General features: G+C 52.8%; 5 protein-coding genes across 5 annotated transcripts; 4 read left to right on the top strand and 1 right to left on the bottom strand.

Moving 5' to 3' along the window:
* Positions 1 to 923: 923 nt before the first annotated feature.
* Positions 924 to 7042, top strand: J4E90_005049 (uncharacterized protein; the record flags this gene model as incomplete). The annotated part of the gene is made up of 2 exons (XM_051434607.1): positions 924 to 4693; positions 4744 to 7042. 2 exons carry the CDS (start codon positions 924 to 926, stop codon positions 7040 to 7042), a joined length of 6069 nt encoding a protein of 2022 aa, XP_051291863.1.
* A 138-nt stretch (positions 7043 to 7180) lies between these two features.
* J4E90_005048 (uncharacterized protein) lies at positions 7181 to 7997 on the bottom strand (the record flags this gene model as incomplete). The annotated part of the gene is made up of 2 exons (XM_051434606.1): positions 7181 to 7651; positions 7704 to 7997. 2 exons carry the CDS (start codon positions 7995 to 7997, stop codon positions 7181 to 7183), a joined length of 765 nt encoding a protein of 254 aa, XP_051291862.1.
* Positions 7998 to 9632: 1635 nt separating this feature from the next.
* J4E90_005047 (uncharacterized protein) lies at positions 9633 to 11909 on the top strand (the record flags this gene model as incomplete). Its single annotated transcript, XM_051434605.1, has 3 exons — positions 9633 to 9668; positions 9883 to 10292; positions 10838 to 11909. 3 exons carry the CDS (start codon positions 9633 to 9635, stop codon positions 11907 to 11909), a joined length of 1518 nt encoding a protein of 505 aa, XP_051291861.1.
* A 929-nt stretch (positions 11910 to 12838) lies between these two features.
* Positions 12839 to 14140, top strand: J4E90_005046 (uncharacterized protein; the record flags this gene model as incomplete). The annotated part of the gene is made up of 1 exon (XM_051434604.1): positions 12839 to 14140. The coding sequence occupies one exon, from the start codon at positions 12839 to 12841 to the stop codon at positions 14138 to 14140; it is 1302 nt and encodes a 433-aa protein (XP_051291860.1).
* A 1159-nt stretch (positions 14141 to 15299) lies between these two features.
* J4E90_005045 (uncharacterized protein) lies at positions 15300 to 16094 on the top strand (the record flags this gene model as incomplete). The annotated part of the gene is made up of 1 exon (XM_051434603.1): positions 15300 to 16094. One exon carries the CDS (start codon positions 15300 to 15302, stop codon positions 16092 to 16094), a length of 795 nt encoding a protein of 264 aa, XP_051291859.1.

Raw genomic sequence — 16094 nt, 5'->3', positions numbered from 1 at the left:
TCAATACAGTTGCGACCAAGCGGCTGTGCGCCATCTCACGCGTCTTACCCTTTTCGGTAATTTGGCCCCCAACATAAGCGGCCCCCAAAGTCTCCAAGGAAATCCACATGCAGGGGGTGAAGCCATCAGCGAAAACGCGGCGCTCTCCAATCTTAGAGCGCATACCTCACGAGATGGTTTTAACATTACGCTGTAGCCTTTAGTTGCCAGTTTGCAGCGCGGGTTTGCTACAGCACTACAATTCGCGATGGCTTCGGCCACCAAGGTCCAGCATTCGAAGTTCGATGCACAGGTTAGTGTTCTGCTCACACTCGGTTTTCTACATGTTTACAAGCACAGTCTTTCAACCCCGGACTGAACGTTGTCTACCCTAGTGATGAGCAGACAACGTCAAAGTTCTCGGCCAAAATCGAGTAGGTGGCTGGAAGTCCATCGCGAGAACCAAAAGCTAATAACTTCGAGGATCATCGCCATTCCAGGCTTGGGAGCGGACCCCGAATATACATGGAAGAAGAGCAAAGTGCATTGGCTTCGCGATGCCAATATGCTTCCGAAGAAGATTCCACATGCCAAGATTAGCGTTTTCCAGTATCAGTCGCAGTGGTTCGGAAAAGGATCGGTCGACGAACGCATCGACAATGTCGCGAACAAACTACTACATAGCCTCGATAGGTCACGAGTGGTGAGTTAGTACGTACTCGTGATGACTACATGCTAACAACGTATTGGAGAACCAAACCAAAACGCCCATCATCTTCATCTCACATTGTCTTGGGGGCATCATTCTCGAGAAGGCCCTGCTCATGTCGAGATCGCGCCAAACAGACTTTCCCAACGTGTATCCTTGGATCGCTGGATGCTTCTTCCTCGGTACACCTTTTCACGGCACGTCAAGCCAGTCCAAGGCAATGGTTCTAGCATCCATGGCTGAAGTCGCCGGCTGGGGTACGCCGTCTAGTCTACTCAAGGTCTTGGAAAAAGACTCGGAGATCTTGCGCAGTCTACTCTCCGAGTTCTCTTATATGGCGCGAGAAGCTCAGTTTCGGCTACTTTGCTTCTGGGAAGAGAACGATAGCGATTTGGTTAACTATCTCGTGAAAGGAATCACATGGCTGAAAAGCAAAGAGCGCATTGTTGACCAATCTTCGGCAACAATCGAATCATTCGACAGCATCTCTCTCATGTCGGATCATTTCCAACTCAACAAGTTCCCTGGGCCAAAGGATGGTAACTTCACTTCCGTCTCTGATGAGATCCGTGAGACAGCCAACAAGGCGGATAGCATCATTAAGACGCGTCAGAACATGCTTCGACAATCTCAAGTCGATGATCGCACCTACCACAGCATGATGGATGCGCTCGGCAAAGGATTCGCCGACGTAGAAGCCGCCGTAAAGGGCACCTACACAGGAGCGAAGGGCACGAAGTCATCATCAGTGTTGGAAATCGAAAACTTTCAGACCTGGAAGAACTCGAACGCAAGTCCCATCCTTTGGATCCATGGAAAGGCTGGTACGGGCCAAGGTGCGATCGCATCTTCTGCTCTCGAACTTCTCCGAAATGCACAAGCAAACAGCTCTATGATCATATCGTTCTTTTGCGACCAGGGCGACACGATGCGACGATCGCTGAAAGGTCTGCTGCAAATGGCTGTCCGCCAGATGATCGACATGGACCAAGATCTTGCCCGACACCTGCTTTCAGATTCTCGGAACAGCAAAGACGCTGGAAAGCAAAGCTTTGACACTGAAGAGATACTCAAGGTGCCTGCTTTATGGATAGCACTACATAAGATGGCGCGGGATCTGCCTAACACTAAGATCTACATCGTGGTGTATGGTGTGGAGCAGCTTGCGGAAGAATCGTTGGAACAATTCTTGCGGTACATGTCAGAGACGCTAGAGACCGAGGGTACGACAAACGATGAAGAGGAGTGTCAACCCGTTAGATGGCTGCTTCTCAATCGCAGCGGGCGCCCGAACATCGAGAAATGCTTGAGACCGCGATCGTTGGAGATCAATCTGAGCGACGCGGAGAACTCTGCGCAGATCAGTGACGACCTCAAAGCGCACATATCAAACAGCGTCGACGAGCTGGATCTTCCAAGGTCTTTGGCATATTTCGTGAAGCGCCACATCTACTCGCGCGCGGAAGACAACTGGATTTACGTTAGTCTAGTCGTACAAGAAGTCAAGAATGCGTGGGTCCCCGGATCTACACAGCACGCACAGATCCGAAGACTGTTGGAGTCATTTCCGTATGGTCTGACCGACATGTTTGAGCACGTGCGAAAGCGCGTCCTAAACCCACAAGCGGAGGGCCATGAATATACGAAAGAGATATTGCGTTGCAGAATCTCGGCGTATGTAGCGCCCACCATGCGCGAGCTTGCTATCATGGCCGAGCTACCTCAGCAACATCGCAACGATGTGGACAAGCTGAAAGCATACATAGTTCGCTGTGGTGCATTCTTCACCTTGAGAGGTAACGACTGGGATCTGGATAACAGCACAGTCGAATGGATCGATATCTCCGCACAGGAACATCTCCGACAGTATGCAAAGAACGACTTATCTCTAGATCTCGACGATGTTCAGCATGGCATCATCGCGTTGCGTTCGTTGGAGTATATATACGACGCCGTTAAACATCAAGACACCGCAGAACACGAGCTAGAGGACGAAAATGAAGATCAAGAGGAAGAAAAAGAGGAAGAAGAGCCGGCGGAGGATCTTGAGGTCGAAGCAGAGGAGGCGACCGATACGACCGAGGCCGACAGCAAGTCAGTACACGATAGCGCCAGCCAACAAAGCGAACAGGACGAACATGACCAACAGGACGAAGAGGATGAAGACGAAGAAGAAGACGAGGCTGATTCATCCTCGGTTGGAGAAGAAAATCAAGACGAAGGTCTGCTAGACGTTGATCTACGATATCCTGTTCGGTACTGGGTGGAACATGCGAAGCGAGCACCACCGGATGTGCTCGAAGAGATTGACTTCGACCACTCGTTCTGGCAAGAAGCCTCTGACGCTCGTCAAAGATGGTGGAAGACCATAGAAGAAGTTCACAACATGACAGATCAAAAAGACGTATCGCCACTCCATGTCGGCGTAATCCTCGAGTTCCCTGCTTTAGTCGACCACATCCTTAGCCACAGGGAGACGGCGGATGTCCACTTACAAGACTCACTGGGTTTCCAGCCTCTGTATTACGCATGCGATGGTGGCTGTGGAGAGATTGTCAATGCGCTACTTGGAGCAGGTGCTGACATTGACTTTTCGAGCAGCAGCGCCAACCCTACCGCGCTGCATGCTGCGTCAAGGAACGGCCACTACGATGTTGTCAGCACTTTACTCGACCGCGAGGCCGATGTAAACGCCTCGTCGTCAGACCATGGAACAGCGCTTTACGCGGCTGCGGGCAACCTCGAAAATCGCGTCGTTAAGCTTCTGCTCGACCGCAACGCCGATGTCAACGTCATTGGTGGCCCTGGCCGAAGAGCGCTGAATGTGGCCGCATTCTCAGGCAATACTGAAGCTGTCCGCCTATTGATCGAGAGAGGCGCTAGTATTGACCCCAACGAAGAGTACTTCTACGGGTCTGCACTTGGTGCCGCCGCCCGTCGTGGACATGCTGATGTTGTCCGTCACCTCTTGTCACAGTCGTGGAACCTGAGCCGACCGATGAAGACCTATGGAAGCTTCTTGAACGCAGCTGCTACCTACAACCATCTGGAAGTCTTCGAGATCTTGCTCGAGAAAGAGGAGCGCGTTCTCGTGCTCGAACAGGCATTGCAAGCTGCTGCGCAACGGGGCTACGATGCCATTGTCAAGGCCGTTCTGGAAAAAGAATCCAAAGTACCGTCGTGCATCATCAGGTACCACAGAGCGTTTTCTTTGGCCGCCTTCTACGGTAGAACGGAAGTGCTCAAGTTACTTCATCCAAAGGGAATCGATCAAACGCAACTAGACGAGGCCCTGTATCAGGCTACTGACAACGAACACCTGGAGACCGTGAAGCTGCTTCTCGACTTTGGCGCCAACCCAGATACGGAAGGGCCTACGTATGGCTTTGCGTTAGCCGCCAGTGCATACGACGGTACAGCAGACATCATGAAGGCTCTTCTTGATAAAGGCGCGAACGTCAACAAACGCGGTGGAGATTACGGCACATGCATCCAGGCCGCTGCATGGCATGGTGATGCCGACAACGTTCGACTGCTACTTGAGCGCGGAGCCGAGCTCAACACTGAACCAATTGGTTATTACGGCACCGAGCTGCAAGCTGCTGTTCATACTGGCGATGAAGACACCATTCGCCTTCTTATCGAAGAAGGAGCTGATGTGAACGCATTTGGAGGGCACTTCTCGTATGCCATTGTTGCTGCGGTAGAGCAAGGCGACAGCACTGCAACCAAGATTCTGTTTGAACATGGTGCTAATGTCAACGTACGCGGAGGAGAGGATAATTGGCCAGTGATTTCATTGGCAGCATCTACATTGCTCACTGAAAATCTGGAGCTCCTCTTGCAGAACGTCAACGACATCGATGCAGCCTGCGCTAGAGGTACAACAGCTTTGATCAACTGCGCCGACTCATGCGATGCAGATGGGCTGAGATTTCTCCTCTCTCATAACGCCGACGTGCACATTTCAAGCGACAAGTACGGTACAGCACTCCACGCCGCAGCGTAAGTTCAAGCAGCCCTAATCATCTTCAAAGAGACTAATTACTACACAGGGCCGAAGGCGATGAGGAATGTTGCGAGGTATTGCTCCAAGCTGGCGCGGATGTCAACGCTGTTGGTGGGCCATATGGAACGCCGCTGCAAGCTGCTGCATGGGCCGAGGATATGGAAAGTGTCCAAGTCTTACTGAAAGCCGGTGCCGACATTAGCATCACGGAGCCCATATCCGGCGAGTATGGTTCGGCTCTACAGGCCGCTTGTGCTGCTGGCTCATTCGATATCGTCAAAGAGCTGTTACAGCATGGTGCGGCTGTCAACATCCGGCCAGCGAATGGAAAGTTTGGCGGTGCACTCTCTGCAGCCGCTGCCGGCGGGTTCGACAAGCTTGTAAAGCTTCTCATCAAACATCACGCCGATGTGAACGCTAGTGGTGGCCTACATGGCTTCCCCATCCTGGCTGCCGCTCAGTCTGGCGTCTTACCTGTCGTGCAGCGCTTACTCGACAACGGTGCCAATGCTTCAGCGCTAGGAGGTATACTTGGCTCCACTGTAGCTGCTGCAGCTTACGGGAACGACTTGGAAATTATGCGGTTGCTGATAGAACATGGGGCCGATGTACATGCAAAGGGGGGGAAGTATGGCGACGCCCTACAAACAGCAGCGATGAAAGCCGATATGGCCATCATTGAGGAACTTCTCGACCGGGCCATCGAACTCGTTAATCATCACGATGGCAAATATCATACCGCTCTCGTAGCCGCCTCATACTTCAACCGTATGGAGGTGGTTGTCAAGCTACTTGATGCTGGAGCAGACTTTCGGATTCAAGGCGGAATGTATAGAAGTGCTATTGCCGCGGCCGCCATTCGGGGCAACAAGATCATCCTGGAGAAATTTCTCTTGATGAAACCTCCGGACCATCTCCTAGACGAAGCGTTCATCGAAGCTTGCGCTTATCGTCAGTCAGCTTGTGTTGACACTTTACTAAAAGCGGGCGCCAACGTCTACGCACGACATCCGAATCGAGGGTTTGCAACCGAAGCACTTGATACACCAGAAGAAGAGGATGAAAATTCCGATCTGGATGATGATGATGAGGACGAGGATGAGGAAGAAGATTCCGATGACGAAGAGGAGGAAGAGACTGATGATGACGAATGGGAAGGTGACAATGTTTCCGTGGCTGGACAGACTGATGCAGGCAGTGTCACTGATGTGGAACTTGAAGAAGAGTTGTCCGATGAGGACAAGATACGAAAACTGTTGAGAGAGGCACAGGACCGCTGCAAACGCAACCCAACTGTAAAGCGGTTCCGGACCGTGAAGCACCAGGAGATTCCAACAAGCCTCAGCGTTGGGATAAACCGCCGTCGCCCGGTACCACCATTGCCCTTGCAAGCAGTGCGCGAATCCAATTTGCACAGCGATGAGAAGGAAGTTGCACCACCACATGGCCAGCACTCCCAGGAACCCTGGAGTCTGCCTTTTCACCTCAGACCGGGAAGGGCAGAGGCTGTAGCGGTTCCACATGCTCAGCCGGCTCCAGAGGTTCCAGTATCATCGTACGCTGGCCATTCACCCCCTATACCTGCTCGGGGCACACTTCAATCACCACCATTATCGTCCGAAGGTATGCGATCGTCCGTTGACGACCGACAACGACAAGACTCGGCCTCTGCCCTCCCATCACAGAGACACAGCTCGATTGGATCCACGGCTAGCGTGCCGCAGCCTGACAGCACGACGTTGCGAAAGGGTAGTGCGGACCATGGACTTAAGAGAAACAGCAAGGCTGTCAATCGCAAGTCAGTCGCAAACCTGGAAGCAGTCAATCGATACCACCAGCAGCGGCAGTCAAGCTACTCGAAGCCCACACCACCGCTAGACCGATCAATATCAGAACACGACTACGCTGCGCAGGGCCAGCAGATCACGTCTCCACCACAGTATGGATCTCCTCAAATTGCACCGCAAGGCAATAACCCTGGTGCTGTGAACCAGTCATACCCTCCACCACTGCCACACCGGCAATCACAGCAGTTCAACCAGGCACAACCGTGGTTGTATCCAGGTCCATCGCAGGCACCGCAGCCCGCTCACCAACAGTACTTGCCGTATACATCGCCACCGCTGCCTCCAACGCAGCAATCATACATGCCTTATTCGCGTACAAGTGCAGCTTCATCTCCGGCTTCGAGGCCGAGCAGTCAGTATACGAATACAGGTAGCCAGTATGCACCTTGGGATACGCCGAACTCGAGTACAACCACGGTCAATAACGTGCAGGGCCAGGGCGAGGCGCAGGGGAGGAGGTGGGCTAGTGGTGGGTATGAAGGGCAGGGATATGGATAAGTGGTGACCATGGCACGAGCACCGTGAGGCTTTGTAGCGATGCATAGTTTTGAAATCATGCGTTTGATGTCATTCTCTTGACGAAGCCTGAACGTGATCGAATTCTTCCTTGGTAGCCAGTATCTGACCAACACTCACCTAAGCCACCTTTCCATCCTTGATCAACGCACTCAACGTCTCATTGCCCACCGTCCAGTCCCCAAACTCCTCTTCATACTTCTCCACCAACAAATCACTTACCATGCGCGCAAACACCACCTCACCCCACGGATTCAAATGTGTGCGATCATTCCCCGTTGTACCATTCTCACCCCAGTTATACGTGTCCGCGCCCTTTTGTCCAATCGCATTCACATACGCTGTTGACGCTTTGTTCAAATCTATGACGTGCAAGTCGTTGGCCTCGGCTACATCGAGTGTGATGGCCGTCTCGTTCGACAGGTTCTCAATAACGCGATTCGTGGTTGTGTTGAATGTGCGACGCGTGAGGGGGGAGAGGAGAATGGGCGTTGCGCCTGCTTGTTCGACTTCGGATGCGAAGGTCGCGAGGTTGTTGCGGTAATCTGCTAGGGAGACACGGGAGGTGGGCTTTTGGTCGTTGTGGCCGAACTGGTGGGGTGTTAGTCATGTCATCCCACTCCCTGATCATGTGGTATAGTACCTGAATCGTCACGTAGACCCTGTAGTCTTCCTTGTACGTCCCGATGTCCCTGGTCACGTTTGCCCAGTCGCCGCCGGCACGGAAGGATCGCGTTGTCGCGCCGCTGTGCCCGTAGTTGTGACCTGAGGAGCCACTCGCGACGGTGGTGGAGAGGAAGGCGTCGCCCCAGCCGCCGTTGGTGGCTGTGGTTGAGTCGCCGGCCAGGAGCCAGTATATGGGTTTCGTGGCTTGTCGGTGGAGTACGGCTGGTGCTGCGAGAGCGAGAGGGAGGAGGGAGAGGAGTGTTGCGCGCATATTGGAGGTGTTCGATTGTCGAATGAGATTCTACTATGAATCCTAGAGTGTGAGCTTCATCCAGTACATATGTACGTCGTTAGCAGTGACAGCGACAGCTATACCGCGCTCAGCCATTGAGCCGGCGGAATGGAGGGCATAGATCTTCCAGATTTGGGGTGCCATATTGCATCTTCACTTTGCCTGAAGCAGCTCTACATGCGCTCGTGATGCGCGGAAGCATGGCCAGAAAGCGAGTGGTGGTGGCAGATCTTCGGGGAGTTGGGATGGGTGGTAAAGGAGTTGCGGGGTGCGGCGCTAATCGTCAGGTACCTCGCGATAATGCAGCCCGAACTGCATCATGCCGTCATGAGCAGAACACGCCCACAAAGCAGTTCGCGACTCTATCTACTCGATTCGTATGCTGTAGCTGGTGATGCGGCAGGTCTTTGGGACGCGGAAAACATATGCATTAGAGCCTCGCCGGGACGGATGCGAGCGTCTATGCGACTTCCGATCAGATCCGCCATGCTAGGCGGCAGCGAAAGTCAAAGATTTGCTGATGCCGCATGGGTATCGATATCGCAGAGCGGCTCTTGATCCATACCGCAATTTGTTCTTTGAATCGAATTGGCGTTGCCATGTCTACGTTTTCTGACTATGTCGCAGCTGTTCTTCCGCCTGTCCACCTCCTAGCCTACTCCACCTTACTCGGAACCGAGCTATACCAGACTTTCGTAATGACGAAAGTCTCTTACCAAGCTCTTCCCAGATCGGCGTTTACGACTCTGCAGAAGCGGGTCTTTCCAATATACTTCCAAAGCCAGTCGATTCTTTTACTCATCGTCGCTGCGACATTTCCGCCTTGTGGGCCACTTTCGCTGCTTGCAGAGAAGAGCGACTGGATCGCTTTCGCAGTCGCTGGTGTTACTGCTGGGTTCAATTTGGTTGTATTTGGTCCGAGAACAAAGGACTTGATGGTGGAAAGGGTTCATCAAGGTGAGTATCCACAGATCTTGGCGAATTCGTTGATAGCTGATGGAAAGACAAGCGACTCGCGATGGCAAAGCGCAGCTCAATGGAGATATCAGCGATGACATGAAGGTTCTCAATCGGGCATTTTCTAGAGCTCATGCTATGAGCATACATCTGAACCTCATTACGATTGGTGCAACGCTTTGGTACGGTTGGAGGCTGGCGTCAAAGCTGCAGTTCTAGATTAACTGAGGGCAATTGCAAGTTGTACGCAATGGCCGAAGTCCCTCGTGGTTTGATGGTTCTCAAGGCTCCAAATGACGAAGCCTAAGAAGTGTTAGAGCAGAAGGGAATTGTATAAAACTGAAGCGTAAAGGCTCAATGTTTTGTTGAGCATTCAATCGATAGAAACGTGCTTTAGATCAGAGAATGTTTGCAGTGTTCATTTCATGCGGTACCTAGTTGACCCCAGGAGTTTAGCGTCGATGAGTAATTCAGGCGACCCGGGACGGATGTTGATCGTCCCTCCGTCCCGTGCTGGGTCTGGCTCTTGCCCTCTTCTCGCACCTGCAGCGATCCTGCGCCATCGCATCGGATGGAGGAAACTGAGCAACCGTCCGCGAGAGCGGGTGTACCGCGAACAACACAGGCGTGCCAACGCTGCCGGAACCTGAAGACGCGATGTTTGCCGAGCGCCCAATCTGGACTATGTCAGAGGTACGCCAGCCAATGAGAGTGTGATACTTTAGCCGTGGCTCCACATCCTCATGTCTTTACAAAGACGCTGACCATCCGCCAGATGTTTCTCAGCCGGCAAGGAATGTGTCTGGGCAGAAGCGCAGCGTAGAGCGAGGAAGCTGCGTGCACCTTCGTAAGTCGCTGCCCGTCTACTTCGATCTCAACTTATGATACTCGTAGCCGAATCGCGCAGGTCGAGCAAAAGATCGATGGCCTCGTAGCCAAGCTCGTCCATGCGGCTGACAGTGAAGTCACAACAGACTCAGCAAATGCATCGCAGCCAATCCCTAGAGAAATCGCAGCGGAGCGTTGGCGGAATCGGGGAATAGTCAACACGGCGCCGGGTAGCTGGATGCCGACACCATCCTACGAACCGAACGCCGTGCCGCCTGACCAAAGTACCGACGATGCATCAGAGAGTGCTGAAGTCGATCGACAGTATCTTGAGGAGATCCGCACCATACACAGATTTGACGACCGTGAAGATGTTCCTAACTCTCGTGAGGGCATCTTTAGGGCTTCGAAACGACCCGAAGCTCCTATCGAGCACGAGGTTGTCCAGCAATTGCTCACATCCGGCGAAGCAGACACACTACTGAAAGAGTATCGAAACATGTCGGCCACGTTCCCTTTTGTTATGCTACCGTCCCAAGTCACTGCAAGACAGCTCCATGAGCACAGGCCCATGCTTTCACTCGCGATATTCTTGGTGGCATCATGGCAACATCACACCCGCCAGATGGCACTTGATGGGATATTTCGCCAAGAGCTCGCTAATAGAACAATCTTGCAACCCCGGAGGACATTGGGCCTAGTTCAAAGCGTACTGGTCTATCTCTCATGGTAGGATGGTACCCACCATTGCCGAAAATCTACTAATCTGCGCAGGTACCATTTTGTTTTCAGCCACAAAACACAGCAAATCTTCTTTTTGCATAATCTCGTCACAGGCTTGGCTCTAGACATCGGCCTACACCAAGACTTTCAGCCTTTGATCTCTCCAATGTTGCCAAAGCGACCTCCAGCTCCACCACCACCAGCTGAAGAATTGCGCGAAAGACGCCGTGCATTCCTGGGTTGTTATTATCTTTCGTCCATGTATGTTCTCTCGTCCGCAGATTTTGGAATTGTGCGCTGACTCAAGCCAGGGTTGCAGCAGGTTTACAGAAGCCGAATCTGCTCAAGCATACTTCAACCATGACCGAGTGGGCGCAAAGCTTGAAGCAAGATCGCGAGTACGAAACCGATGAGACCGTTAGCCTTTTGATATCTCTGCGACAGATTGATGACCAAGTACAAGATGAGTTGTTCACGGCTGATACTTCGCAATTGCCAATGTCTGATGGGCGAGCGTTGATGCATGTTCGATTCATAGATGTACAGCTCGATACATGGAAACGGGAGTGCAACGGTGTCCCCTCTCAACGGCTACTCGAGCTCTCCTTCTCATACGCCAAGATGCAACTGCACAGCGTAGCCCTTCGGCCGTCTCCTTCGGAGTTACCGGCATCGGTACGTTCGTCACAGATCAACAGCCTACTCTCCGCTCTTGAAGCCAGCAAGCGCTTTCTCGATACTTTGCTTTCATTTCCAGCCCACGAATATCACCTCATATCGTTCTCGGAATGGATGCGATTACCACCAGTTGTCATGACGGTCGCCAAGTTATGCATACCCAGTGAAGACCATGCCGCCATCGGGTGGGATACTCAAGCTGCCCAAGAAAGAGTGCGCCTAGATCTCTGTCTTGAATCACTTTGCTATCGGATGCAGACTCTATCGACGTTCGACAAAACAAAGCGACCCCACCCCGACTTCTGGCACGCTATGCGGATGATTAATGAATTGACAAAAAACTGGTACATTCGCAAAATCCGACCGGAGCGGCCTAGCCAGACGCCATCAGGATCTACGCCCAGCGACTCAGTTGAGCGGAGTATGAGCGGAAGCTCATGTCCCATCACCAGCGCACCAACAACGTGTCCGACACGACACGCGGAAGATCAGTACAACACGCTAGCAGGCACCAACTATATGGAAGACTTCGGCATAGACATGAACCAAGTCCCCGTGACCGAGGTTAGCAACGACCCCTTCGCGCTTATGAGGGGTGCCGACTTCGACATGAGCCAATTCTTCGATATGGCGGGAGGTATTTGGGGGGAGGACAGCTACAACAACTATACTGGCATGTCTTTTGGAAATGGAGCACCGTTCTGATCCCCGTATCAGGACGTCGAATAATTGCCACGGGCAGTCATGCGCGACTTTGTTCACGACAACTTGGCGCACTGCAAGACGTTGCATCGAGCCGTTGCGCTGTTCGCATTACAGATCACTCGTCTGCGAGCTCGTGGGCATGCCTCGAGGCCTTTCGCCCTAGCATGTGAATCAGACTGCCGATCTCACTCTTGTACAAAGCATCTTACATCGGACTTTACGATAGCCGTTTACTTTGGGGGCATACAGTTTGTACGCGTTTCCAGCATATTGGCGTGGCATACGGTGATTATCCCAGACAATTCTGGTGTTTGATAGGCGTTGGACCAGACACAAAGCAGGCAAAACGGGCCTCTTCCAATGTATACTGTCGCAAAGCATCGCGTACTTCCGCTTACCGCTCATTAATACCTTCCTTTACGACACTAACCCGCCCACCGGGCGCCGTCCAATACCAGTCCCAAGATACCACGCACACTGCACCCCGCGTTTTAAGTGTCAGATTCAGATGCCACGAGCGCGCCACGCGTGGTTTGAAGATGGGATTCTCCTCCATCGGGCCGCGACAAGGTGGTGTCGCTTGTGAAATTGTGATTGGTTGCTAACGCGAAATTGTTGACGTTAGGCCGGCGCGCGAGTCGGCGATCGCAACAGGTTTGCACGTGCCTTGATCGCCCTGGAATCTCGTCGCATGTGTGACATCAGCTGGACCCTGCATTCACGCCTTGAAATCTAGGACATTGGCGCGTTCAGTGCATTGACTATAACTGGACGAGGATATATCTTGTGTGACGTACTCGCGGTTTGCGCAATTACAACATTGTTGATATTCGCTGCTTTCCTTACCTTTTTCTTGCAGCTCGCATTATACCTACCTCTACCATCGCGTTTCTTTATCATTATACCCGGAATCTATCCTCCACGTTATCATGAAGTCGTTCAAGAGCTTCGTCAACAAGCGCCGCCAGAGCTGGCAAAATCGGGGCAAGCAGGAGGGTAATCCGGCACCGGCACCACCCGCTCCCACTCCCGCCGACGCCAGCAATGAGAAGCGCGCAGCAGCTCCACAAGCCAACAACGAACAGCAACAAGTGCTTGCTGAGGCCGCGCCTGGTACTCTTCAGCTGGCACTGCAGAACAAGTCCAACTCCGACAATGTATACTGCTACATCACCGGCCTTGCCCTCGAGCGAAACAACACCCCTCTCTTTGTGCAAGCAGACGGCCAGTCCATCTACTACCCAGTAGCCCCTAAGGATATCCAACAGCCACTTCAAGCCGATGTCGCCATTCCACTTGGCCGTCCTGGTAACACGGTCAATGTCAGAATTCCCAAGATAGCTGGTGGTCGTATCTGGTTCAGCATCGGCGCAAAGCTCACATTCCTTCTCAATCCCGGCCCTGCCGTCGTTGAGCCCAGTGTAACCAACCCCAGCGACCCCAACTTCAACATCAACTGGACCTTCTGCGAGTTCACCTACAACGACGCGCAATTGTTCGCCAATATCAGCTATGTCGATTTCGTCAGCATTCCCGTCGCGCTCAGCTTGACCAGCAGCGATGGCAAGACCCAAACAGTACCTGGCATGGGCGCCGATGGCTTCCGGAGAATCATGGAGGAGCTGCGCGCGCAAGCCCAGCGTGACGGCCGACCATGGGACAAACTGATCTACGAGGCCAACGGACAGCCGTTGCGAGTGCTGAGCCCGAATAATTTGCTTGTTGGCAATGAAAATGCCTGGGGAGATTACTGGAACGGATACGTCCAGGCAGTGTGGAACAAGTACCGCAACGAAGACATGACCATCAACACCCAGGCCGCAGCCGGCAACCTTAAGGGACGTGTCCAAGGCAACGAGCTCGAACTAGGCGAGGCAGGAAAGTTTGCTGCTCCATCAGCTAGGGATATCTTCACCTGTAGCACCGGGCCGTTCGCGACGGGATCGAACCAAGCGCGTAATGCAGTCATCCCCCGTCTCGCTGCGGCCTTTAACCGTAGCATCTTGCTGAACACGCCTGGCAACCAGTTCCCCAACGGCAGCAACCCAAGCCAGTACTACAAGGACCCGACGACTAACCATTACTCGCGTATCGTTCATCAGATGCAGAAAGATGGACGTGGGTATGCTTTCCCATATGACGATGTTGTTCCGGATGGTGGTCAGGACGTGGCAGGTACGATCTTCGCTGGCAGCCCGAGGCTGTTTACTATCGCTGTTGGTGGGCAGTAAGCAGCTACTGCTGATGCAAATTAGGAGGTTGATGGTATGTTTACGATGTGATGAGTACATATTTCTTGAGCTTATTGTATATGTTTTGCATACATTTTGAATGGGTGGGTCTATGAGAGATCGGGTACATACCTAGGGTAGTTAGCTTTTGGTGTATATTTGATGATTAATGAAGTTTGCATTGTTGCTCTAGTCCAAACCAAAATAACATCGCGAGTGCGGTGGGCTGGTAGTGCGCATGTCGAGTGTGAGGGCCCTGGGTCTGCCCTGCCTGTCACATGCGTACATGAGTCGCATCGATGACGTCATTAGTTCAGCCACCTCAGGGGAACACCGTACCAGCCTCTTTCACCCACACGCGACGCGACAACCTTGAAATGTCACCTCGTCTTCGCCGAATACAAAACCGACTAGCGACCAAAACAAAGCTCATCTCAGCTAGGTGAATTGCAACGTGCCTAGGTGAAGTCGCGGCTCACGCGAACGCGTGACGTCATCGGAATCATGGAGCGCTCGTTCTCCATCCTATCGAAGTTGCGCAACGTTGGCGCATAGCTCGGGTTTTGACGTTCTCATATCATGGAGCTGCTTTGAAGAGAACGGGACTTTCATTGCCGAGCGCTTAGTATCCAAAGTATTTGCCATGTCCAAGAGCGCTGACCCTACGAAGGAGCGTGTTTTGCTTAATTTTCGCCCTAAGTCACACCACACCCTGAAGTAGACATTGCTACTCCATATACACGATATATGGAGCAAAATTGTAGCGTGTACTTCATGGCCGAGCTTGGTATTGGAGTCGACACAGCAGCGCAAGCTTGTCGTCGGCAGACCTCTTAGGCTTACGCGGTAAACCGCGCTTCCACAAACGCTGCGACGACCAAAGCTGCATTCACTATGAGTGTGACTAGCGCACACACCACAACGTGCAAACGGCCATGTGCGTTCCCATCACAACAACAGGCGACTGACGAGCACTGGCTGCAGCCCCTCACCCCACCGCCCGACCGCGCTCTTCAACCAGTTCCTCTTGTTGGCGCAATTCATCAATAGCAACACGGATCAGCCGACTACGCAAGCTGTATCCAGAAGGCCAACGATACCCAGAGCCGTACTACAGGACTGAGCGGGACCGCCCTGCACGAAACACGATCATATACCCATGGCTATCTCATCAAAACAAGCATATGGCCAGCTTTTGTCCCGATCCCAGAAGAAGCGAATCGACACATGGATCAAGAACCTACCGTACGACTGGCAATTAGACAGCGCAAACACAGCGCTCCTAGCTCCTGCGGCGGTATACGAAGATTGGCTTGATTGGGCAAAGCCTAGGGCCCTCTCATGGCTCGCCAGACTGGACAAATACGAAAGGCGGTTTCGAGTCGCTGGAGTCGCCTACCACAAGGTTCCGTATGCGCTCCGACTCTCAATCGCTACTTGTAGCTCGAAAGCGGCCGAGCAGACTGTGTGTTCACGGCTCAGCCAAATGTTCGAAATCGGCCGCCCGCGCTCTGAAGAGCCGTTCTTTCACCCATGGGACGAGATCTTCGACGCTGCCTATGCAGTATTACAAAAATGGGTGCTGTCAAGAGGCACTGCGCCGGAGAACGTCGATCAACTCCGCGCACTGGAAGCTGAATGTGAACTCACGCTTTCTCAACTGGCGAAACCACTCCGGAATCTTGAGGCTGGACTGGTATGGGTGGAGGAGCAAGTAGCGAAGCTCGCCGAGCGCTCCGATCTTGATGGAACTGAGGCGCTGGCCGCTAAGCACAGCCGCGAGGGCAACATGTTTCGGATGTGGGTACAGACCTTTCTGGAAATTGAGCATGGGGTTGTGAAGTCAAAGGCTGCGTATACGGAAGCTTTCGTGGATGGCGTGGTGGAAGACGAGGGAATTGCGAGGGACCCGTACTGGACTATGTTGGCGGTTACAGATGTCGAGGGTTGGTGA

This window comes from Alternaria incomplexa (genome assembly GCF_024043165.1).
Source record: "Alternaria incomplexa strain BMP 0042 chromosome Unknown scaffold_6, whole genome shotgun sequence".
NCBI classification, from domain to species: Eukaryota; Fungi; Ascomycota; class Dothideomycetes; order Pleosporales; family Pleosporaceae; genus Alternaria; species Alternaria incomplexa.
This window is presented reverse-complemented; position numbering and strand designations above follow the sequence as displayed.